The sequence below is a fragment of the Pseudochaenichthys georgianus genome, chromosome 1 (genome assembly GCF_902827115.2).
Source record: "Pseudochaenichthys georgianus chromosome 1, fPseGeo1.2, whole genome shotgun sequence".
NCBI classification, from domain to species: Eukaryota; Metazoa; Chordata; class Actinopteri; order Perciformes; family Channichthyidae; genus Pseudochaenichthys; species Pseudochaenichthys georgianus.
Genome location: NC_047503.1, coordinates 10,465,539 through 10,492,505, shown reverse-complemented (window position 1 = coordinate 10,492,505; position 26,967 = coordinate 10,465,539). Strand labels below are relative to the sequence as shown.

Genomic DNA, 26,967 nt, shown 5'->3' with positions numbered 1-26,967 from the left:
TCTCATTCCTCCAAAGCAAAATTGAAATAATACACAGCAACATAGCCAACTCCTCCGTCTCGTCCACCACCCATCCTTTTCTGGAACCTGCCTACCCTCCTCCTTCCAGGCACCCTTTTACAGCCTTCAGACAAATTACCTCACTGGACATAGTTGCCCAAGTCACCGGCATGAATACCTCAAATTCCATCCTGGACCCCATGCCCTCCACCCTTGTCAAGGCCTGCCTCCCCCAACTCACTCATCTTATCACCACAGTCATTAACTCCTCTCTGTCCACTGGACTCGTCCCCCCTGATCTGAAACTCTCTGCTGTCACTCCCATACTCAAAAAACTTGGTCTCAACCCTGATTCCCTCAATAACTACCGGCCCATCTCTAACCTCCCATTCCTGTCAACAATTCTGGAGCGAACTGTTGCCTCCCAACTAAAATCCCATCTGGACTGCAATAACCTTCATGAACCTTTTCAATCTGGTTTCCGTACTCGCCACAGCAAAGAATCTGCCCTACTCAAGATGACCAACGACATTCTCCTCTCTGCTGACTCTGGTTCCCTCTCAATTCTCATTCTCCTTGACCTAACTCCGCATTTGACATGATCAACCATTCCATCCTCATCAACCGCCTCCAGTCTTCCATTGGCATTACCGGTACTGCCCTCTCCTGGTTTAAATCCTATCTCTCTGACAGACATCAATTCATCTCCATTAACAACTCCAAATGTCCCACAGCCCCCGTCAATCATGGCGTCCCTCAGGGTTCTGTACTTGGTCCCCTTCTGTTCATCATCTACATCCTCCCAATTGGACAAATCCTCCGTCAACACCAACTCCAGTTCCACTGTTATGCTGATGACACGCAGCTCTACCTCTCAACAAAATCAATTTCTCCAACCATACACTCCCAGCTCAGCACCTGCCTCACTGACATTAAAATGTGGATGCAAAACAATTTTCTAAAACTTAACTGTGACAAATCGTAACTTATAATCATTGGCCCAAACTCACTTACCCGCTCAACCCAAGATTTTTCTCTTACCATCGATGGCTCCATTGTCAACCCCTCCACTCACATCCGTAACCTTGGCATCATCCTCGACCCCACCCTCACTTTCCTCCCTCACGTCAACCAGGTCACAAAAAACGCATTCTTCCATTTAAAGAACATCGCCCGCATTAGACCGCTGCTGAAACTCTGATCCATGCCTTTATAACATCCCGACTGGATTACTGCAACAGCATACATTTTGGATCACCTGCATTCACACTAAAAAAACTTCAATATGTCCAAAACTCAGCTGCCCGCTTGCTCACCTCCACCCGACGCTCCGACCACATCACCCCTATCCTCCATGACCTCCACTGGCTCCCCATCAAACACTGCATTGACTTTAAAATATTACTTTCAAAGCCCTCAACAACCTTGCCCCCCGCCTACCTCTGTGACCTCATCCAACGACACAACCCCACCCGTCGCCTCAGGTCTGCTGAAGCTAACCTCCTGCAGCCCATCAGGACAAAGCTCCGGACCTGGGGTGACAGGGCCTTCGCAGCAGCCTCCCCCACACTCTGGAACTCCCTCCCCAGCCAAGTCAGATCCGCCAACACTCTCACGTCATTCAAACAATCCCTCAAAACTCACCTTTTCACTCTTGCCTTCAACTCCTAATCAACTAACCCCTTGCCCTTATTCCTCCTAGCACTTTCTACTTTTGTTGTTATTTTGTTTTACTTGCTTGTAAGCGCTTTGAGCACCAGGAAAACCACTTTATAAATGTAATGTATTATATATATAACAAGGACTATTGATCACCCTCCATGCTGAGAAAAATGTACATTAAGATAACATTAAGTGTTCTTTGGTATCTTTGGTTATTAGAAAAATCACATAATAATGTTTTAATTTAGGGACAAGAGGCTTTTTACGTGATCAAGAATGGTTTGTCATTGCATTGGCCTTGAAAGTGTAAAGCGCCTACAGTTCTGTAGTTACACTTTAGAGAAAATGGTAAAAACAACAGTGAAGTAGAATGATGAAATGACTGCTGACTGGTGACACCTCAGTGACACGGCCAGTCATCTCCAGTAGAACAGAACAGAGCGGAACGTACCCGATGGGTGACGGAGAAGGCGGAGAAGGAGATTAAAATAGGAGGAAGAATGGGGTGAGACAGCATGAAGTTGGAAAGGGAAAGAGAGACACAAAGAGGTGGGAAGAAGTACACAGTTTAATTATGTTATGCAGGACACAAGAGAGAGGGATGATTAGGTGAAAACAGGTGGAGAGGCTCCATGTGAGTCAGAAAAACATAGAAAGAAAACAGAGAGAAAGAAGGGGGCAGTGATGTTCATGGGCTCGTTGTGATGTAGTTAGATGGTGACAGTTTTAATCCATGAAATACAGACAGAAATGAGGATAGAGGGTTGGGTACTGTGTTAAGGAGGATTTATTATTTGGTTCTGCATCATGATTATATGAGAGAGCGATCAGACATGCCCGCTTCCTTTAGTTCCAAAAATATAAATATTATCTCAGCTTTTTAGCCTTTGGCAGTTAGTAATATTAGCCAAAAAGAATGAACTGTGGGACAAAATGGGTAATTATGATGTCCCCAGGGTCCTAGGTTCTTCGCATGTAATATAAACCTGATACAAATGTTGTCCAACTATGTATCTGTATACTTAATATGATATGGACTGTTGCAGCGATTCATGGCTCTCATTTTGATAGGGCAAAACTTAAGGAGAAAAAAGGTTGGACTCATTAAATCACCAAAAGTCAAAGCTAAAAGGTGAATACTAGCCTAGTATACGGATCATTTGTGTTTTTAACTCTCAGTCACCTCCAAACAAAGGAGAAAGGGATACCACATTTATCCTACAAGTTGTATTTGTAATGCATCTCTGTGTTTTCGAAGTGCAAATCAATGGTTAAATATTATAGAAAACATTATAACGTAAAAAGGGTGCAAAGAATACACAATACAAATCTGCCAATTACTCTTAATATATACATTATATTGAATTAAATATGGGTTAGGGGTTGGGTCAGGGGCTGGGTCAGGAGCTGGGTCAGGGGTTGGGTCAGGGGCTGGGTCAGGGGTTGGAGCTGGGTCAGGGGCTGGAGCTGGGTCAGGAGCTGGGTCAGGGTCTGGAGCTGGGTCAGGAGCTGAGTCAGGGGCTGGAGCTAGGTCAGGAGCTGGGTCAGGAGCTGGAGCTGGGGCTGGAGCTGGATCAGGGGCTGGAGCTGGAGCTGGGTCAGGAGCTGGGTCAGGAGCTGGGTCAGGGGCTGGAGCTGGGTCAGGAGCTGGGTCAGGAGCTGGAGCTGGGGCTGGAGCTGGATCAGGGGCTGGAGCTGGAGCTGGGTCAGGAGCTGGGTCAGGGGCTGGAGCTGGGTCAGGAGCTGGGTCAGGGTCTGGAGCTGGGTCAGGAGCTGAGTCAGGGGCTGGAGCTAGGTCAGGAGCTGGGTCAGGAGCTGGAGCTGGGTCAGGAGCTGGATCAGGGGCTGGAGCTGAGTCAGGAGCTGGGTCAGGAGCTGGAGCTGGGGCTGGAGCTAGATCAGGGGCTGGAGCTGGGTCAGGGGCTGGAGCTGGGTCAGGAGCTGGGGCTGGAGCTGGATCAGGGGCTGGAGCTGGGTCAGGGGCTGGGTCAGGGGCTGGGTCAGGAGCTGGGTCAGGAGCTGGGTCAGGGGCTGGGTCAGGAGCTGGGTCAGGAGCTGGGTCAGGAGCTGGTTCAGGAGCTGGGTCAGGTTCAGGGGCTGGGGCTGGGTCAGGAGCTGGGTCAGGGGCTGGAGCTGGATCAGGGGCTGGAGCTGGATCAGGGTCTGGAGCTGGGTCAGGAGCTGGGGCTGGAGCTGGATCAGGGGCTGGAGCTGGGTCAGGAGCTGGGTCAGGGGCTGGGTCAGGAGCTGGGTCAGGAGCTGGATCAGGAGCTGGGTCAGGAGCAGGGTCAGGAGCTGGGTCAGGAGCTGGGTCAGGAGCTGGGTCAGGAGCTTGGTCAGTGTCTGGGTCAGGAGCTGGGTCAGGAGCTTGGTCAGTGTCTGGGTCAGTAGCTGGGTCAGGAGTTGGGTCAGGAGCTGGGTCAGGAGCTTGGTCAGTGTCTGGGTCAGTAGCTGGGTCAGGAGTTGGGTCAGGAGCTGGGTCAGGAGCTGGGTCAGGAGCAGGGTCAGGAGCTGGGTCAGGAGCTGGGTCAGGAGCTGGGTCAGGAGCTGGGTCAGGAGCTGGGTCAGGAGCTTGGTCAGTGTCTGGGTCAGGAGCTGGGTCAGGAGCTTGGTCAGTGTCTGGGTCAGGAGCTGGGTCAGGAGCTGGGTCAGGAGCTGGGTCAGGAGCAGGGTCAGGAGCTGGGTCAGGAGCTGGGTCAGGAGCTGTTGGACAAGCCGCTGGGGCTTTTCTTAGTGGCCAGGCTGCTGCGAATTGGGCTGGTGCAGAAGCAAGAGATGAGGGTGGATCCGGTCAGTAGTGCAGGCTCAAAAACCCAAGCCTTAAAGTTTGAGTGGTCGACACTTTCTGCCCTGCTCTCTTTTCTGTTCACTCTCTACCTTTATTTCTCTCCAACCCTCTCTCCTTCCTCTTCCATTTCACAGTATCAGCTCCCTTTAAAGGACGGATGGGATCCCTCTGAGACATCTGTATGCACGTTGGTCCATCTGCTCTTTGTTTGTGCTCATATTCGCATATGGGTGTGTTTTGTACACTCAGCCTTCTGTGTGGAGTGTTTTTCTGTAAAAGGGCATCATTTATTCGTATATATTTAAAGGGGTACAAGATGACAACTGAAATTACTACTCTTCTCAGGAGCACTAACATACACACTTAAATGTAAATACTTGTCTATTACATTTGGGATATCTTTTCAAATTGGGGTAGGGTACATTTTCAGACAGATAACATCAACATCAACACTTCTCTGTTGCCCCTTTCACACCAGCGCCTTTTCAGCTCCGGCTCGGAGCTAGAGCCTGAAAAGCGCCGGGTTTTCCTGTTCACACCGCACCGGCTCTTAGCTCCGGAATCCGCTTCATTTCCAGCTCCAAAAAATTGTCGGTCCAGAGGCAAGAGCTTTGGAGCTAAGAGGCGACGTCGCTTACGTCGAGGCGTGCAGGAAACTAAACCCACCTCCCATGGGTCGACTGGTATGCCTGCCTACAAGCAGTAGTGCCTATAAACACACTTTATAAAGTCAGGCAACACTAACCAGGCTTCGTGTGATTCTGTTTATTTGTGCCTTACTTTGACCATCCGTTCGCTGTTATCGATCATTGTGGAGAGAGGCAGACGTGTTGTTTTGTATTATTGCAGCTATCGGATGCAAGTAGTCAGTTTAGCTTCGGTTGCTATGCTAACATCACCCGTTTTATACCAGAGACACTTTCATAACAGCGTTGTGATACCAAACAGTGTGAATTCAGACTGACACACATTCACTTAAGGGGAACTGGGGATATGCATCAGCTGCTTGTGTGAGTCGGACAGTGAATACTTTAGAGCGGCCGCTGCAGTGTGAGCTAACCGGGAGCTAACGGGAGAATAAACTCCCGTGGAAGAGCAGCACTGCAGCGGTCGGTAAATGCTGCAGAAACACATTAATAAACAATGAACCACGGCACTCTGGAGCAAAGCATAAGGTTGGAGAAGTCGTTATTCAATTTATTCTGGCTTCGTGTGATTAAAAGCAACACGATCATCGACCCGACGCAGTTGTTGTTGTTGTGAGCTGCCGTAATGACTGCCTTTGGGGAGCAAATCAGCGATGTAAACGGTGACGTCATGACGCAGCAGGGGCAGCTCTGGGGCGCCAGTGGGCGGTGTGCACAGAGCGGGAGCTGAAAAGGGAAACCGGAGCTGAACCAGAAAAGCTCCCGCTCGGAGCTAGAAACTGAAAAGCGCTGGTGTGAAAGCCGCAAGTCTGGCAATCTGATGGACGAGTCTGGGTTTGGCGAATGCCAGGAGAACATTACCTGCCTGACTGCATTCTGCCAACTGTAATGTTTGGTGGAGGAGAGATAATGCTACGGGTTGTTTTTCTGGGGTTGGCCTCGGCCCCTTAGTTCCAGTGAAGGGGATTCTTAATGCTTCATCTTACCAAGTCATTTTGCACAATTCTATGCACCCAGCTTTGTGGAAACAGTTTGGGGAAGGCCCTTTTCTGTTCCAGCATGACTGAGCCCCAGTGCACAAAGCAAGGTCCATAAAGGCATGGTTGGATGAGTTTGGTGTGGAAGAACTGGACTGGCCCCCACAGAGCCCTGACCCCATTGGACACCTTTGGGATGAACTAGAATGGAGAGCAGGCCCTCTCGTCCAACATCAGTGTCTGACCTCACAAATGCTCTCCTGGATGAAATTCCCACAGACACACTCTGTTGGGGCCTCCTGCTATAAGAACATATTTACTTACAAAAATGTCTCACATAAGAATACATGGTTTGTTTTTCTAGGTGTGTGTGTGTGCACGCGCGTCTGTGCGCGCGCGTCTGTGCGCGCGCGTCTGTGCGCGCGCGTCTGTGCGCACGCGTCTGTGCGCGCGTGTGTGTGCGTGCATGCGTGTGTGTGTGTGCGCGCGCGCGTGTGTGCGTGCATGCGTGTGTGTGTGTGTGCGTGCGTGCGTGCGTGGGCATGTTTGTGCGTGGATCCCACTTCTGTGATGCGATAAGGAACGTCTGTCTCCCAGTGGGCCTCTCTCAAGGCGTACCAGCAACGGTGAACGCTGCCAATGAGGGTGCATTCGCACGTGTGTGCGTGTGCACACTTAAGCCTTCCAAATGTTCTCGCCTGCTAAGAGATCCAAGTACATGACTCAAACGTCACACCTCTTCTGTTGCTATCTTTCTGTCTCCCTCTCATTTACACAAATTCTCATTTTCTCTCAACAGCCAGCTCTGTTTTACAGGCGATATTGGCATCAGTGACTTTTCACCTTTTTCAGTCTGTTTGGCACACACACACACACACACATGCTCACACTCACACACACACACACACACACACACACATGCTCACACACACACACACACACACACACACACACACACACACACACACGCATGCTCACACACACACACACACATGCTCACACACACACACACACACATGCTCACACACACACACACACACACACACACACACACACACATGCTAAGTGACTGTCTCACTTCGGGAGGCTTGTGTCTGCAGTGGGTGGCATAAAGGCCATCACACACAGCATCACCACACAGATAATCATTTTGAGCTTCTTTAAGGAGCTGTTTATTATTCTTGATTACATTCCAAACCATCTCTTGCGTATGTGTCCATATGATCTCGTGTTTGTAGCCATGCATTATGCCACCAAATTGCTTCATGGCTTCACACCAGATCAAAAGTCTTCTCTCATGTTGTTGCTTGTTGCAGCAACACCTTCATCTCTTTGAAATGGAAAATATGTTGATTCCTACCGGCTGTGAAAAAGAACAAAAGCATAAAGATGAAAAATAAACTATCGGCTTTTCTTTTGAAGAAGAAGAAGAAGATGCACGGAACGATAAACAATTGAAAGTCAACCAAACATGACTTCCAAAATTTTCTAGTTAATTTGATCGGATTGATGGATTTCTAAAGATAATCTTTGAAGTTTCTTGCCTCTTGTTGAGGCGACATGTTCGAAATAATGACGAGATGCAAGGAGAGGAGCAGGAGACACGACGTCAAGGGCGCTTTTGAAAAAAGAGGGTGCGTGCGAAAGCAAGAACGCAGAGGCCTGGTGACAGAATGTCAGATGTGTTACATAAGAGTCTGAGAGGATTCATGAATTGAACTGCTCAAAATACACATGAAAGGGCGAACAACATGCAAATTGCGTATGTGCATGAGAAAGTGTGAAACAGTTCATGAATATACTTGTGTGTTTGTGAGGGAGGGAGAGAAAGAAGGGACGGGCCCAGCAGGTGGAGGCAACTTGTGATAAAGTAGTGACGCACTTAAACATGCTCGCAGTAACCAGCCCCCCCTCCCCATCTCTGATGTGCTCCTTCTCATCTCGTAAATAAACTGGAAATCATTCATATTCATCTATCCAACAAACAGTGCTGGAGCTTCCACAGTTATGTGCTCCTCCCGCCCCCGTCTGACGGGTGAGTGACATGGACGTCCTCCAATGGAATCCACCCAGTTGACATGTTCTTGACGGAGAAGGTGCGTCATGGATTTTTTTCCTGCCACACAAAGGCTGGAAGACCAATTGGAATGAGCAGGGTGATGCGCTTGTTTCATCCTTATATAGGCATGACAGGCTGTGAGTTAGCTCTGTGCCACATTTTGTGATCTGTGTGTGTTCGCAGTGTGGGTCTGTGACATTTTTTCATGTAACACATTTCAGTTGTGTTGTCTGTTTGCTCATAGCAAGGTCTGGACCTTGGACAAAGAGAACATTGCTCATAAGTAATGGTTCTGTCCCATAACTGCTTTTTTAATGTTTTATGCTTCCCTAATAAACTGTGCATGTACAGTGTGTTTATCCTCCTTTGACAAATGATTATGTTTGTATAATACCTAAATGTGGGATACGAAGTTCCCATGACAACAACAAATTAAGCCTGACTTATTAAATGCTACAACATAACCCATAGCAATAATCAGCAAAAATGCATGATGGAAGGCAGCTCTGCAGACCATTTGTATGAGAAATTACTGTGCTTGATACATTCTTTTATCCTCCAAACACCCATGAATATTGGGGAATATTATTAAAATTACATAGTGAAATCACTATCAAAATGGTTCTATATTATTTTTAGTGAATGGAATCAATGTGCTTTTTATCAAACATATCTTTACAGTATGTGGGGTGGGAGGGGATGGTTGGTGCATCATATCGTCCTTTAATATAAAAAAAGTTTTTAAAAAAAAGTTAAAGGCAATCGTCAGGACATCACAAGATACCCTCCTTACAAAAAAAATGTAAGTTCCAGAGTCTAGACAATTGCCAAACACATTTTATGACATTTTGAGACTGAAGGTGAATAGAATTAAGTTTTTACTCCTGGTTGCACTAAAAAGCTACATTAATTGCACACACAGCTGGGACTTGAGCGCTTGTTGAGGTTCTGGGATTATAAAGTTGGCCAACTCTCACTGCTGGAAGGGTTAGTCTGTTTTATGATTGTGTCTTGTAAGTATATTTGAAATGAGTTTGCTACGATAGGTATCATGCTATGACATTTTTAAAATAAGTCAATAAAACTCAAATGTTGGGTATGTTTCCAGTGACAGTGATCGTAAACCAATTTTATAATCCCATGACCTCAACAAGCCCATTTCTTGTATTGGAAATGTTATGGGCCATTGTAAAGCGCTTGCACCTGTTGGCCACCGTACTATTCTTCCACTGCAGTTCAAGCTCATTTAAAGCAAACTTTTTGAAATGAGGCATTACATACGTATGTGGATGTTATGCAAGTTTCCATCAAATGCTTTGGAGCAGACACCAGACTATGCAAAGCGTAGACTCTTTAAAAGTTGCTGCTGTAGGCTACCCTTCAGAAGTAATACATTGCAAACCAGAAACCAAACCAGTCACCTTGGCCATCAAACCAGCTACAGGAGAAAATTGTTAAATAGTGTCAGCAAGTATTGTCCATGTTTCATGCTATGTAGATACAAACTCCACTTAATGCAATGATTCTGATGTATGGAAACAGCTGATCAGTGAGGTCAGCTTATTCGACCAAAGCGTTTCCATATTCCATTTAGCACATCAACTATTTTCCAACATAAACATAATAAAACGTTTTGTTCCCCATTACCTGCATTGGGATAGATTTAACCTGTTAAGCCCGAGAGACCCCGGTTCCGGGGGCCTCCTGCAATATCTTGCAGAAAACAGTGTCTGAGGGCATGTTCATTTAACAAAACTATGAATGTTTTATATCCATGTAACGGAAAGAAACTCATCTAACTGATCATTTTAATTTATTTTTTTTAAAAACCCCACAATGCTAACGCTGAGCCTCTGAATTAGCAACGAGCGAAAAATGCTAACAGATGACTGCACCGAAATTCACTCACAAAGCCTTATTATTTATCTTTGCTGCACATCTCAACCCATCGTTTCACATCGTGAGGGGACACAGAATCGATGGTTATCCTCATTATCACTCAATCATACGAACTCTCGGAGATAATAACAAGAACATACATCAAAATATATGGTATGGCTAGTTAGCCAAAAACGGCAAAATGTCTCACCTGTGTGGTAGTCTGGTCAAAAGTGGTCTTCAATGGCATTAAAACGATAAAAACGATTCTGAAGTTAATCCATAGGTTAATCCAATGTGTCTGTGTCACTTTGAATGATTTCTGATAATCCATGAGAAATAAATCTGCTTTTCGGTTTTGAGATGTCAGACCATAGAGACAGCTTCGCTCTGGAGCAAAACTGCTTGCGCGAAGACGCCATTTTTTTGTGCGGGGCGATTCCCATTCGATTCTATTGGCTCTAACGGTCAGAAAGATATGTCACATGTCAAAATCCAGCAAGGGGGGCCAGAGATAAGGAAAATTCACCCAAATGGCCCCAGAAGAGGGTTTTTTGCTAAATCTGTCTAAAAAGGTCAAATGTCACTTGTTTTGCATCAATATTGATACAGGGTACTTATTATATGTTGTACTTTGGATTCCTAAAGCTTCTAACCCATCATCCAAGGTTAGTTTTAACTATAAATACAAAATATTCTTTGGACGGACACTATAATTTACAGTTTTTTACCATGTTCAATCTGAATTTTCTTTAAAATAAAAACATCTATATTGATTCTGACTTTTTTACATCCAACTCACAGGTTTATCATTACTTTGAGAAAAAAGATTATTAATTTAACCCTTTTAGAAGGGAAGATATGGTCATTTGTTCTGGGAATGTCATTTTCGAGCTTGAGACCTGAAAAACAGGCTGAGGGCTAAAGGGCTCTATATTGCTTTTTGGGGTTTTCCCTTTCCTGTAGTGTGTTATATAATTATGTGCATATAAATGGTCTGCAAAGGCTAAAATCCCCTAGTTCCCAACAGAGGGAGTTTTCATTCCCTGCCTGAAACGCCTCGGATCTAATGCCTTGTTTACTTACATAACATAGTGACATCACTATGTAACACTCATGCTTGCATTGGCTAGCACTCCAACACATTGTATGTGATAGTCTAAGGCGCAGGGTATCTCTAAGTGCTTGACCTATCACAACAGAGCCGGCCAGCTTACCAATCAGAGCAGACTGGGCTCTGGTTTCAGACAGAGGGTGAAAAGAGGTGCTGCAGCACAGGCAGTATGAGAAAAATAAGAACAGTAAAGCATGTAAACATGTCACAGTAGGCACAAAATATGAAGGGATCTTTGGAGTGTGATGATTACAGTGGCCAACAATCTTTTAAATGTACTTATGTGAACTTTGCAGTTAAGATGATTTCATGTGTATAAATCAATGTAAATTGTCATCACAGTTTGAAGTTTATATTTTCCTTTAGGAGAACATAGACACATGTCCACAACAGTTTTTGGTGTAGTGCATTTGGATTACACAAATTAGATTATTATTATCTCTATGTGATGATCAACAATGCTAATACTCATTTGTCATCTAAATACTATCGTAGTGGGTATTGTCTCTCATAAATAAACACTACGGCATATTGTCAGAGCAGGTGTGATTTGTCATTGGAGCGTTGTACCATCCAGAGTCCTTGAGTTTGACATACGGGTAAATGAGGAAGTTTACAGTGCACGTGCTTTATTTTCTCCACGCTTCCTGTTCTCCATTTCTCTCAGCTCAATAGTTGCACCGTTAAGAATGCTGGACAAGTGTGTGTGTGTGTGTGTGTGTGTGTGTGTGTGTGTGTGTGTGTGTGTGTGTGTGTGTGTGTGTGTGTGTGTGTGTGTGTGTGTGTGTGTGTGTGTGTGTGTGTGTGTGTGTGTGTGTGTGTGTGTGTGTGTGTGTGTGTGTGTGTGTGTGTGTGTGTGTGTGTGTGTGTGTGTGTGTGCGTGCGTGCGTGTGTGCGTGCGTGTGGTGTTTGAATAGACAATCGCCAAGACATTAAAGAAAAAAACCCACACTAGCACATTTTGATCAAACAAGTATGAATGTATTCCTTCCTTTAATTACATATTCTTTAACAGTAAAAAAACAACATACCAAATTATCTGTCATATAGAAGTATTATTTCTGTGTCAGATACAAAACATAGAACATGAAAATTGTATAACTGGCACTTTGGTCGTCTGACAGTGACCTCCCTGTCATGGCCACTGAAGAGCACCCAGGCTCAGTTTGACCTCCTCCCATGAGACTCAATAAGAGTAATTACACCAAATATTTCGCTAAAACATCATTATCTATGAACTGCATTGACAAGGCCAGTGACTCTGAGCCATACAGAAAAAAGAAGAATGTGTTCATATGTTTCTGAGGCTAACTGGCTTCAAAAGTGGATCTTTGTGTGTATGTGTACATCTCTTACATTACCTCCTACTCTTCCTCCTACATCTTGGCCTTGCCCTCATCACCTCTACTGCCGCTGGGGACCCCTCCTTCCTGCCTGTCTTACTTGCAATGCGTTAAGGGATGGAGGAAACCGGTGTGCAAATAAAAGGGAAGAACAACTTCAGCATCAGAACACCTCCCGTATCTTGATTCCTATGTGGAGGAGAGTCCTCTCCTGTCAGACTGAGCAACCCTGTCTCCTAAAAATTACGTTCCCACAGAACTAAACTGCATTCTCAATTACGTTTAGCTAGAAACGTATTTTCTCCCACGTTACGTTAGTTATGAACGTATCTCAAATACGTTTATTTTCTACATATCTTCTAGAAACGTATTTTCTCCCACGTTACGTTTGTTATGAACGTATCTCAAATACGTTTATTTTCTACATATCTTCTAGAAGCATATTTTCTTCCACGTTACGTTAGTTATGAATGTAACTTAAATACGTTTATTTTCTACATATCTTTGCCATTTATTGTCTTGCTTATAATAATGATAATTCGTTATTTATAAATATCATTTTAGAGCACACCTTTGAAATCGACAATCGGGCTCGATATATAGTTAAATTAAAATCAGTAGGCGAGGCTGTAATTTCGCCAGCTGTTACTCTCATGAGCGAGGCAGAACATAATAGTTTTAACATGCCAAAAAGCTGCTGTGTCGTTTATTGCACCTCAAACATTAAAACAAATCCAGAGTTACGTGTTTCTGTACTTCCTCTAAGAAGAAAGGACAGTATCAGAAGAGCTCTGTGACTTCAGGCTTGATCGCCGTTCAAATGACAGCGCTGGTTTCCCCAAAAGTGGGCGGGGCTGTAAAGTGAAGTAGATTTACTCTCATCTATTATTCAAAACCATTCTATTTATTCTAACGTAAATTACATGCCAGTGTTTTATCTTTTATTTATTTGTTTTTATTTTAAATCGTATAATGTCTGACTTTTTTTCCGTCTGTGAGGAAAAGAAATGGGGCTCAGAGCCTCAAAATACTGAAATCTGTATTTTTTAAAATCTTTTCCTTCTCATTTATTATTCTTTTCTAAATAACACACTGTTATTTACTCAACAATAACACACAATTATCCTTGTTTTTATTTATTCATTTAATTCTATAATCTTGGGCTTTTTAGCCGTAAATAAAGTCACCGGAAACAGACGGGACATTTTGAGCGATACACACCACAAACCCACTAAACTGATTACCCAAGATCCTCAGCTTGAAGCTTGTTGATTGGATGTTTTAGCCGCAATGCACGCTGGGATATGGTGTTGATATTATATGGAGATATGATATCCGACAACGAAAAATAAAATAATACCTAATTCAGAGTGTGCTTGCTTTTCTCTTTGGAAGTCATCACATAACGGCATTGTAATACACGGTTCGGCTGCATTAAATATTACACATCTGCCGTAATTCTTTATTTATAGAGAGAGACAAACAGGAGAACTGCTGCCAAAACTGAATACTTGACGTGGATCATAAATATATCAACAATTAACAACATCTTCAATTTCTTTTCACAAAATACGTCTCCTTGCAGTATCAATAGTAATTCGGCTGACTTTTATATTTGATCCAATTGGTATATTGGTTATATTTACACCATAACGGTGCACAGCTGATAAAAAAGGACTTGTAGTTTTTAAAGATATTACTGATTTTCTTTGAATATAAGAATCTAAATACTGAGTTGAGAGAATAGTCAGGGGATTTGGGTGATGGGAGACACATCTATGGAATCACAATTTCAATAGCTTACTATTAAATGAAGGATAGCCTATGCCTTTCTGTCTGTGATGTTTTACAAATCAGATATTAATGTGAAGAAGTAAAACAAGAGAAATAGTATAGCAATATCCTGTAAAATTATGTAAAAACATGAATAAAATTACACATCTTCAGATGTTATACATAAGTGTCTACACTAATAATACAAAGTTATTATTAGTATGCTGTGTGTACCTTGTGTGCACCGCCTAGTGGTTAAAGCATGTTATTGAATTATTTTTGTTGAATAATCTTATTTGATCAAAACAATATTAAGAGTACATACTTTCATAGGGGGAAAGTAGAAGGTCAATAATAGAAATATAGAATATAAAAAGTCAAGAAGATACTAAGTGATCAATCAATCAATGTTTATTTATATAGCCCAATATCACAAATGTTACATTTGTCTCAGTGGTCTTCACAGTGTGTACAGAATATCAGTATGACAATACGACACCCTCTGTCCTTAGACCCTCACATCGTACAAGGAAAAACTTCCAAAGAAAACCCAGTTTAAAGGGAAAAATGGGAGAAACCTCAGGGAGAGCAACAGAGGAGGGATCCCTCTCCCAGGACGGACAGACGTGTAATAGATGCCGTGTGTAAATTGAAAAGATAATACATTTGCAACATAGGTAGTCCAAATGTTTGGAAATGCATGTGTGTATAATAGGAAGATGAATCCACGAGGATATCCATCCAGGACCTATGATCCAGGACCACAGCCACGACTCAAGATCCAGCGCTCCCAGCGTATATAGACACCAAAAAGAAAGACATTTGGGGAAGCTGGGTTAATCGGAACATGAGTGTACACGGGTATAGACAGAGAGAAGGAAGAAGTAAGATGTCCCCCGACAAACTAAGCCTATATCAGCAAAACTAGGGGCTGAATCTAATCAGCCCTAACTATAAGCTTTATCAAAAAGGAAGGTCTTAAGCGCACTCTTAAAAACGGATAGGGTGTCTGCCGCCCGAACACAAACTGGAAGCTGATTCCACAAATGTGGAGCTTGATAAGAAAAGGCTCTGGCTCCCATTGTACTTTTAAAGATTCTAGGAACAACCAACAACCCTGCATTCTTGGAACGCAATGCCCTAGTAGGACAGTAGGGTATAATGAGTTCTTTAAGGTAAGATGGCGCCTGCCCATTAAGGGCTTTGTAGGCGAGAAGAAGAATTTTAAATTCTATCCTGTGTTCTATAGGGAGCCAGTGTAAGGCAGCCAGAACAGGAGTAATGTGGTCCCTTTTCCTAACTCTGGTTAGTACACGAGCCGCAGCATTTTGAATCAGCTGAAGCGACTTGATTGACTTCTTGGTACTCCCTGATAATAAAGAGTTACAATAATCCAGCCTAGAAGTAACAAATGCATGGACTAGTTTCTCTGCATCGTTTTGAGGCAAGATATGCCTGATTTTTGCAATGTTACGTAGATGGAAGTAGGCGGTCCTTGAAATTGATTTTATGTGGGCGTTAAAGGATAAATCCTGATCAAATATAACACCAAGATTCCTTACAGTCTCACTGGAGGCCAAATTAATGCCATCCATAGTTAGTATGTCTTTAGATAATTTGTTTCGTAGATTCTTCGGGCCAAGTACAATAACTTCAGTTTTGGTCGTGTTTAACATCAAAAAGTTTAAGGTCATCCACGTTTTTAAGTCCTTAAGGCAGTCTTGAATTTTATTTAGATGATTAATTTCATCAGGCTTGATTGATAAATATAGTTGAGTATCATCCGCATAACAATGAAAGTTTACAGAATGATTCCTTATAATATTGCCTAACGGAAGCATATATAATGTGAACAAAATAGGTCCGAGCACTGAGCCCTGTGGCACTCCATGGCTAACTTTGGTTTGCGTGGAAGATTCATCGTTAACACGTACAAACTGAGAGCGTTCAGATAGATAGGACCTAAACCAGCCTAAAGCAGTTCCCTGTATGCCAACTAAGTGCTCTAGTCTTTGCAATAGGATATCATGGTCGATAGTATCAAATGCAGCACTAAGATCGAGCAAAACAAGAATAGAGACAAGTCCCTTGTCTGAGGCTATTAGAATATCATTTGTGACTTTAACCAGAGCTGTCTCTGTGCTATGATGTGTTCTAAAGCCAGACTGAAAATCTTCAAATAAATCATTGTTTTTTAAGTAATCACACAACTGTTTTGCGACCGCTTTCTCAAGAATTTTTGAGAGGAACGGAAGATTAGAAATAGGTCTATAGTTGGCTAAAACCTCTGGATCGAGGTTGTGCTTTTTAAGAAGCGGTTTTATCACTGCTACTTTGAATGATTGTGGAACATAGCCTGATAATAAAGACATATTCATAATATTTAATAAAGAAGTGCTAATTAATGGAAAAACTTCCTTCAACAGCTTAGTTGGAATTGGGTCTAACATGCACGTTGATGGTTTAGAAGAGAGAATCATTGAATGTAATTGTTCAAGGTTAATGGCTGAAAAGCATTCTAGTTTACTATCTAGTGTAATATTAGAACTTACGATTCCGGGAGCTGTTGATAACACTATACTGGTCGAAGGCAAGAGGTCATTAATTTTGTTTCTAAGAGTAACAATTTTATCGTTAAAAAAGCACATAAAATCATTACTACTGAGTGCTAAGGGAATAGAAGGCTCAATCGAGCTGTGGCTCTCTGTCAGCCTGGCTACAGTGCTGAAAAGAAATCTTGCATTATTCTTATTCTCATCTATTAATGAAGAGTAGTAGGCTGCTCTCGCTTTACGCAGTGCTTTCTTATATTCATTGAGAGTAATATGCCAAATTAAACGAGATTCTTCAAGTTTAGTGGAACGCCATATCCTTTCAAGTTGTCTAGACTTTTGCTTTATTTTGCGGGTTTCGGCATTATGCCATGGAGCTAATCTATGTTGTTTTATTTTCTTCTTTTTCAAAGGAGCAACAGAGTCTAATTTTATTCGCAGCGCATCTATAGCACTATCAACAACATGATCAATTTGGGGTGGTGTACATTTTGTATAAGTTTCCTCCCCTACATGAAGACATGCTATCGAGTTAAGTATTGGTGGAATCTCTTCCTTAAATGTGGCTATAGCACTAACAGATAGGTTTCTGCTGCAAGAGCTTTTGACTAATGCTTTGTAGTCTAGTAACAGTACTTCAAAAGTTACTAAGAAATGGTCGGATAAAGCAGGATTATGCGGTTCGACTAATAGTTGCTCAATTTCAATACCATAAGTCAGAACAAGGTCGAGAGTGTGATTATAACAGTGGGTTGGTTTATTTACACTCTGACAGAAACCAACAGAATCTAATATAGAGTTAAATGCAACAGTAAGGCTATTTTTATCATCGTCAACATGAATATTAAAGTCACCTACGATAATTACTTTGTCTGTTTTAAGAACCAAAGTTGATAAAAACTCAGAGAATTCTGATAAGAATTCTGAATAAGGACCTGGTGCACGATACACTGTAACAAATAAGATTGGCTGCAAAGTTTTCCAGGTCGGATGCGTAAGACTAATAACGAGACTTTCAAAAGAGGTATAATTACATTTTGGTTTAGTATTGATAAGTAAACTTGAGTCAAAGATTGCTGCAACTCCACCTCCTCGGCCTGAAGTGATCTCTACAATAAAACAGTTTAGTGCTGGATGTTCAAAGATATTAATAGGAGGATGTGCAAAACAGAAAAACGAATTAACCTTTATTAACACATTAAAAAATACTTTAGGTTAAGGTCTTCTTTTAAACAAGAAAAAAGCTCTGGGGGTATCTATCTACAGATGAATATTAAGCCTGACAAAGTACTTAACGTCTAAAATATTGCTTTCCTGCAATGTTAACTATGTTGAAACACTTATTTTAAATGATATTATACACATTAATTATACTCTTATGTATGTAGATAGAATAAGAAATGTGCAGAATATGACAGTTTAATGGTGGAGGTATACAGTACACACATATTGATAGATGTCTGTTGAGGAACCTGCGACCCAAGTTGTGTATAAGATCAATACACCTTAGAAAACCTTGAAATCTTGAAAGGGATATGCAAAATAGCCATTATACAGTTTTTAATTAACTATTAGTAGAGAATAACGAGTAATGAATATACTTTATAAAGATCTGCAGATAAATGTTTAGTCTTCTCAAGCACCAACTATCAAATATCTCTCCTGATTGTTGGCACTTGACAATCACCTTCCCTGAATTGTATTCAGGTGTAACTAAAGTCTGCTTTAAGGGTTGTTTATATTCCACATCATTAATCAGAATCTGCAAAGTAACTAAACTAAATGTAGTGGAGTAAAAATACCAGGTTAACCTCTGAATTGTAGTGGAGTAGAATAACAAAGTAACAATGAGCTGTCGTGTGGGTATATATTAATGCTGCCCATTATGGATACAAGCGATTTTCACCCATTTAGTAATTACATGTTTTAAATGTGTACACACCAATGTGTTTCCTATCGCCTAAACCTCCAGGGCTGTACACAGTTTAATACTGTCAACTTCTACATTTGGGCAAAAACGTCTTTTAAAACTACAATTCCCAGTAGAGACGTGCCATAGAGAACATGTTGCGAAACACAATAGCCAGCATGTGTAGTTCTGGGGGGGGCGTTCGAGTCCAGTTTTGAATAGTCTGCCGTGGTTTCGTTCCATTTCAAAGAGCTTGACGCTCGGCGTAACCTTGGCGCAACATCACGGGGTTTGTCAACGGGACTGTAGTCCCAAACGATAGCTGGGGATTATGGGTAGTGTAGTGTCTTGGGCCATCCTAAATCTCGAAATGTCCCGTCTGTTTCTGGTGACTTTATTTACGGCTAAAAAGCATGCTAAAATGCCCAAGATTATAGAATTAAACGAATAAATAAAAACAAGGATAATTGTGTGCTATTGTTGAGTAAATAACAGTGTGTTATTTAGAAAAGAATAACAAATTTTAAAGAGATTTTAAAAAATACAGATTTCAGTATTTTGAATCTCTAAACCCCATTTCTTTTCCTCAAAGACGACAAAAAAAGTCCGACATTATACGATTTAAAATAAAAACAAATAAATAAAAAGATAAAACACTGGCATGTAATACGTTAGAATAAATATAATGGTTTTGAATAATAGATGACAGTAAAATCTACTTCACTTTACAGCCCCGCCCACTTTTGGGGAAACCAACGCTGTCATTTGAACGGCGATCAAGCCTGAAGCCACAGAGATCTTCTGTTACTGTCCTTTCTTCTTAGAGGAAGTACAGAAACACGTAACTCTGGATTTGTTTTAATGTTTGAGGTGCAATGAACGACACAGCAGCTTTTTGGCATGTTAAAACTATTATGTTCTGCCTCGCACATGAGAGTAACAGCTGGCGAAATTACAGCCTCGCCTACTGATTTTAATTTAACCATATATCGAGCCCGATTGTCGATTTCAAAGGTGTGCTCTAAAATGATATTTATAAATGACTATTATCATTATTATAAGCAAGACAATAAATGGCAAAGATATGTAGAAAATAAACGTATTTCAGATACGTTCATAAGGAACGTAACCTTGGAGAAAACATGTTTCTAGAAGATATGTAGAAAATAAACGTATTTGAGATACGTTCATAACAAACGTAACGTGGGAGTAAATACGTTTCTAGCTAAACGTAATTGAGAATGCAGTTTAGTTCTGTGGGAACGTAATTTTTAGGAGACAGGGTTGGACTGAGAGACTGATAACTACAGCTCAGGTGAGGTAAAGGACTCTGAGTAGTTAACTTAGTCTAAGTTCTCAGTGGGTCTCAAACGGTTTGGTCACCATTTATGTAAACATATATTTCCTTTTGAAGGGGGAGTGATTAGTAAAATACACATGAATAATTAAAAAAAAAGTTAACTAGGTGAAAAAAGGTAAGATAAACTTTAAAAACTTGTTGAGAGCTAAAACTAGTCTTTGCTGCTGCCTCTCATGCGGCTTTCACACCAGCGCTTTTCAGTTTCTAGCTCCGAGCGGGAGCTTTTCTGATTCAGCTCCGGTTTCCCTTTTCAGCTCCCGCTCTGTGCACACCGCCCACTGGCGCCCCAGAGCTGCCCCTGCTGCGTCATGACGTCACCGTTTACATCGCTGATTTGCTCCCCAACGGAAGCTCACAACAACAACAACAACAGCGTCGGGTCGATGATCGTGTTGCTTTTAATCACACGAAGCCAGAATAAATTGAATAACGACTTCTCCAACCTTATACTTTGCTCCAGAGTGCCGTGGTTCATTGTTTATTAATGTGTTTCTGCAGCATTTACCGACCGCTGCAGTGCTGCTCTTCCACGGGAGTTTATTCTCCCGTTAGCTCCCGGTTAGCTCACACTGCAGCGGCCGCTCTAAAGTATTCACTGTCTGACTCACACAAGCAGCTGATGCATATCCCCAGTTCCCCTTAGCCTAAGTGAATGTGTGTCAGTCTGAATTGACACTGTTTGGTATGCTGTTATGAAAGTTTCTCTGGTATAAAACGGGTGATGTTAGCATAGCAACCGAAGCTAAACTGACTACTTGCATCCGATAGCTGCAATAATACAAAACAACACGTCTGCCTCTCTCCACAATGATCGATAACAGCGAACGGATGGTCAAAGTAAGGTACAAATCAACAGAATCACACGAAGCCTGGTTAGTGTTGCCTGACTTTATAAAGTGTGTTTATAAGCACTACTGCTTGTAGGCAGGCATAACAGTCGACCCATGTTCAGGGGAGGTGGGTTTAGTTTCCTGCACGCCTCGACGTAAGCGACGTCACCTCTTAGCTCCAAAGCTCTTGCCTCTGGACCGACAATTTTTTGGAGCTGGAAATGAAGCGGATTCCGGAGCTAAGAGCCGGCGCAGCTCCGGTGTGAACTGGAAAACCCGGCGCTTTTCAGGCTCTAGCTCCGAGCCGGAGCTGAAAAGGCGCTGGTGTGAAAGGGGCAAAAGAGGAGCAGGGGGGAGACGGGTGAGGCTGGTTCAGGAGCCCAGACACACTCACAACTAAATAAACAAGTTTCAATATTTTTTCATATTGGATATGGTATGTTATTGGTTATGGCCATGTTCTTATGATTTTATGATTATTTAAATGTATACAGTTCTGTTTCATATGGGTGTAGTCTCATTATTTCCCCCTCAAAGTGCACCAGATTGATGCATTTAAGTCCAAAATTAAAAAAAAAAAAACTTACCGGGGAGCATGCCCCCGGACCCCCCTAAAGGATTTGAGGTCCACCTCCACTTAAAATATGTTCACATGGATAGGTTCCTAAATAGATGTTGACCTTTTTTTTAAATAGTAACCCATGTCCATATGTTTATTCTGGGGTAGTAGATTTAAAGTTTAGGGCTATCAGTGATAGCCTATCACTATGGGCAGCAACGCTGTAAATATTGACAAATAAATCCAGGAAAATGGCACAAAAGAAAACTGGTAGTGGCCTGGCTGGGTGTATAATTCCCGGCCTGACTTATTGTCCCAGTCCGGCCCTGTAAGCATCTATTGTTATTCTTGCATTCTCAGCAATTACCAATCCCTTTTAGGTTTGAGCCCACTCCTCTATCGCTTCACATCATTTTCTGATCTTAATTTGTCTCCTGTTCTCTCTTCTTGCTCTCTTAGCGTATTTACAAATCAGCCAATTTGCACCTCTTCCATCCATCTTGCATCGCCCACCGATGAGTCATGGGGGTGACAAACCTACTGACGTATTTGCCTTTTGCAGAGCTGCCAGCATGTGACTCCATTCATCCCCTTTCATCCACACTAACACACACCCACACACAAGACAGACAGATGCCCATCAGGGGACATCAGCTCCATGTGGTCAGTACTCTCACTCCACGTTAGTCACAGTTTAGTCAAATAGCGGCAATCTGCTATCTTTTTCAGTTCCATGTTGTTTTTGCTTTCATCACTGAATTACCATAACAAACTTTAAACAGTTTGTAACTCATGTTGGGTCTACTGTCTAAGACGATCCAAAAATATCAGGGAAGATTGATGCCAATTTATATGAAGCAGCTGCAGACTATATACTTCATGACATCACAAGGTTGCCACTTTTTGGATTATGGGGGTAGTTTCCAAATATTTGTCAGGCCATTGGCATAAACCATTGTAATTGTAATGGTGTTCCCCTTTTAATCCCTTTTTCTAAAGTTGGTTCAGCCCCAAAGAAAAAGCATGATTCAGGAAATATTCGGTGTATTATTTTTTATCAAGATCTTGATCTGCATCCATGTCAACAATCTTAACACAGTATATCAATATGTCACAGAAAGACATCAAAAAAGCAGAATATCTGGCTTCCTGATAGGAAGCATTATTTAACAGTTGTTGTCTCAGACGACAACACGTTTACAGAAAATGGTGGATGGTAGTGAGATGGATGGGTACAACTAGCTGATGAGTGGATTTATTACTTTTCTCCCGCATGTTGCTGCTTCTACGGCCAGCACTGTCCCTGTCACAGTGCCTCGCTGTGTTATCTCCGCCTCTTTTCTTATTGCTGCATGAACACTGTCTCCACTTCTCCCTCCCTTTTTATCTCTTCCTCTTTCTAATGTTGTTTCGTTGAACAACCCCTCTCTTTCTTCTCCCTGACATTCTCCTCGCTGCTGTTCCTTTGTTCTTACTCTCTTTCCCCTCCAAGCTTCACAGTATATCTTCCTCTCTGTTCCCTCTTTGAGCAAACTCTAATCCACACTGTGCTCTGCCCTGTAGAAGCACTCCTAAATGGAGATGAAAGTTGAACCACAGATATCACAAAAGATCATACCTATTTACACTTTAAGTGGTTACAGTATTGTCTTGCACTGATGCTAACAGCAATCGTAGTATTCGTAGCAGCCAGTACATTGGATGCACTAATAGCCATTATTGGTGACAAAATGAACACATCATTTACAAATTGCACTGATATCGGTGATGTTCTCAGCCCTCCTAGCCCTGATTGCAGGGAAACTCAACGTGACACCATACAGGTGACATAAAGCCATACCTGTAGAGTATTGTAGATGTACTTGACCTTAGTTGAATAACTCTTAGAAAAGTGTTAAGCCCTGTAGGTGGTAGATTCAGAATCTCACCGTCCCCCTATCTCCCTGGCTGTGCCTTGAGAATTGGCTTACAGCAAAGCGGGCAAAGGGGGTGTCAGTCTAACAGGATTCCTGGCAGCCTTTAAAACAGGCTGAAAGGGGAATGGGATGTCGCGCTAAGAGTCAGATTCAGCCGAATAGCAGGTGGAGGTTGAAGCAGAGACTGCAAACAGAAAGGGCTAGGAGTGTGAGGAAAGAGGGCGATGAGGGAGAAGAAGAAGATGTAGGCAGGTCAAAGTCAGGCGGGCATTCAAGCTCGAAGCATCGCAGGGTGACACCTGAGTCCTCATTGCCGTAATTCGCCCAGTACTCTTCTGCGTCAAGCTTGGGCAGCGCCAGCTCTTCCTCCCCCAACTCGTACTTGACTACTGAGGTTGTTGTGGATGGGCCTTTACCATATAAACCAGCTTTGACATTCTCTGAGGCTTTCTCGAAGACACCTTTCGTTGACGACTGAGGCTTGTTCTTGTGGAACCACCAGCGGGTTTTGGTGCTGAAGGTGGTGGTGGTGGAACCAGCGATGGAGCCGACGTCGGGAAGGGGGCAGGGGGCGAAGTCCATCTCACGAAGAAAGCGGAGGTCCTGGTTGCGGCGGGCAGCAGGGGATGCGCAGATAAGCTCGGAAGAAGAGACGCGGGCCTCACGGAACCACTCCCACAGGCCGCGGGCCTCGCAGCCGCAGGACCAGGGGTTTGCGTTGAGGCGGAGGAACTCGATCCCCTGGGTGTCCCTCAGGGCCTGGCTGGGTAGCTCAGCCAGGGAGTTGTTGAAGAGGAAAAGCATGGTGAGGCGGCCGAGGTCACGGAAGGCTCTGCGGTTCACCTGCCTGATGCGGTTGTCATGGAGGAGAAGGCGGTCGAGGTTGACCAGGCCACGGAACACGTTCTCTGACAGGGTGCGGATTCGGTTGCCATGCAGGAACAGCTGGCTCAAGTTGATGAGGTCAGAGAAGATGTCGTCTTGCAGGAAGTGGAGATTATTCTCCTGGGGACGAAAAATCAAAGAATAAAAAAGGTTAAGCAAGAAAAGAAGAGACACAATGGTATTTGTAACATATGTAACAAGATGTTGATATATGTTTGTATGTATCCAGTGGTGGAGAGTAACTAAGTACATTTTCTTTCATTTTATACTTTTACTCCACTTATCTAAGAGGCAAGTGTTTTTACTTTTTACTCCACTGGATGTAATTGCTAACGTTAGTTACTTTGTAGATCATATTATTTTTCATATTCTTTAATAAAAAATCGAAATAATAATACATTTTCAAAACAACAATTACAAAAAGTGTATAAAGCAAATAATTTGAGGCAAATATTTTAGCAATATTAAAGTGATTAATTAAAATCTAAATATATATTACATGGGATTAAGAAAAAAGCTATTCTGTATCAGGTGAATACTTTTACTTTCTAAATGTTAAGGCTAAAAAAACATATTTTGTGCTTGCGTTAAGATTTTGTAGGACTTTTACTTTGAGAGAATATTTCTATATCATAGTATTGCTACTTTCATTAAAGTAATAAGATCAGAATAATTCATTTGATGCTCAACAAGGCCAGCACTGAGTCTAACCGCATTTAATTGCATGTATCTCCAGCGTCCCTACCTGCAGGTAGAGGAACTGCAGGCTGTAAAGCTTGTGGAAGATGTCATGGGGCAGAGCAGTGAGCCGGCAGCGGTGCATGTGGAGGCTCTGGAGCTTCTCAAGGCCGCGGAAGGCTCCCCCCTCCAGCCTGTGGAGGTTGGAGTTCTCCCCCAAGTCCAACTCCTCCAAGTCCCTCAGCTCACTGAAAGCCCCAGCTTCAATCCACGTGATGTTGTTAGAGAACAGCCACAGGACCTGATGCGAGAAAAAGCATGAATTGAACGGTTATTTTTCTCCTCGGTGGATATTATTAAACATTAAATGTGAAATACAAATAATAATTTCAGTAAAAAATCAAGCTTTATCCTTCCCATTCTGAAAACACCGTTTTTAAATTCCTTCTTACCTGAGTCCCAAATCCAAAAGAGCCAACTCTCAGCTCCGTGATGCGGTTGTTCTGGAGGAATACGCGCTGCGACTCATAGGGCACTCCAACTGGGACGGCGGTGAAGTTCTGCGCCTGGCAGCTCACAGTCATGGGCGTCGGGTAGCACACGCAATTGTGCGGACACGCCGATGCCGGACTTGGCTTGCCGAGGACCAGCCACACCACCAGCCAGAGGGAGAGACCGCCTGAAAGATAACGGGGGAGAGAGGAAGGTAAGCGAGTTGTCCGTGGTACTGACACATCACACCAGCATGCTGAATGAGTATGGTTGCTATTATTGCACTGGCATTCGAGTCAAATCTAGATTTGGTCTCAACTTTAGAGCTTTCTATTTTTACAATAAGTGGAGTTTACGCATCAGAGTACACTTAAACGGACCATTACGCACACAATGATCACAACAATCTCAAACGCAACAGCTCTTCTAAGCTCTATACAACGTTATTGTTGTATTCCTCTCTACATTTTGAAATGTGACTATATAAGTGTGTATATAAATCAGATTTTATAAGTCATAATATAAGACAGTTGCAAAGCAGAACGTCAAAGTCTCGTTTTTATTTAATCCATATTTGATGTTACATTTAAAATGTATACAAAAGTACATCAATCTTTCTTAGATTAGAAATGTAGTAGTCGTACAAGTATTACAATTCAGCATTAGCTCTAAGACTGTAGCATCCAGGAATCCAAAACCAAAGAAGACAAACTTACTTTTGCAGTTGCGCATAAAGAAGCATCGTCGGCTCCGAGAAATCGAAGAGGTGTCCATCCTGAACCAAAGCGTAAAGCGAGTTAGCCTAATAGGGCGAGGTAAAGCCTGCTATCTCTGCTGATGCCTAGTTCCCGATTCGGAGCGACTGTGCCGGTTGTTGGCTACCTCTGTCCCATATATACTCAAGCATGCCGTTATTGCCTACGGCAGTGGGCAAGGAGGAATCTCCTACGTCACCAATCCCGGGTCATGAATGAGTGAGGGCGGCAGGGAACGGAAAGGGGAGGGGCCCCACCGTCGGGGATTCTCTTGGAGAGCTTGTACGCGCGTAAAGATTGGGCTGGTTGGAGACATGCGCTCAGGCAATGAGAGGAGGAGACGTTCTCGACGCACATAGCGGAGGAAGGGAGATGGAGTGAAGACACAGTAAAGAGAGGGGGGCAAGGCACGGTGCCCATTGATGATGACTGGGCTCTGTGTGTGGAGGAGCGCAGAACGGGTAGGAGAAGAGCGCATGGCTCGTTTCCTGGCTGGCTCTCTCATAGACAGTTATGGGCTACTTCCGGCGCGCTGCAGCCAGACACAGAGATGCAGAGAGATTAGATGGTTCTGTTTTAAGAAAAGAGGATGCCCCCAAATTATGATTCAACGACAAGGGACAATTCAGTGCCAGAAGAGAGTCATTGAAAACAACCATGATTGAGTAGTATGTGCTGTAGAGGTTAAATACGACATGCTCCAATCAAGCTGTTTGCTTTCTTAGATGAAGTGGGAGAAGTGAATGCACTAGGCAAGAGTGGTTAGATGTAAGTGGGTTTTTCTTATTTT

The 26,967-nt window shown here is 42.9% G+C and overlaps 2 protein-coding genes across 2 annotated transcripts in view; one reads left to right on the top strand and one right to left on the bottom strand.

Moving 5' to 3' along the window:
- Positions 1–22,495: 22,495 nt before the first annotated feature.
- rtn4rl2a (reticulon 4 receptor-like 2 a) lies at positions 22,496–26,349 on the bottom strand. The gene is made up of 4 exons (XM_034090665.2): positions 26,139–26,349; positions 25,383–25,609; positions 24,998–25,231; positions 22,496–24,372 (listed from the first exon to the last, which is right to left on the bottom strand). The coding sequence occupies exons 1-4, from the start codon at positions 26,194–26,196 to the stop codon at positions 23,518–23,520; spliced, it is 1,374 nt and encodes a 457-aa protein (XP_033946556.1). The 5' UTR covers positions 26,197–26,349; the 3' UTR covers positions 22,496–23,517.
- The window catches only part of LOC117454776 (beta-crystallin A1-like), a 48,833-nt gene continuing 47,426 nt past the window's right edge, over positions 25,561–26,967 (top strand). The window contains exon 1 of the mRNA XM_071204478.1: positions 25,561–25,636. The gene's annotated coding sequence lies outside the window, so the exon portion shown is untranslated. The remainder of the gene's footprint in view (positions 25,637–26,967) is intronic.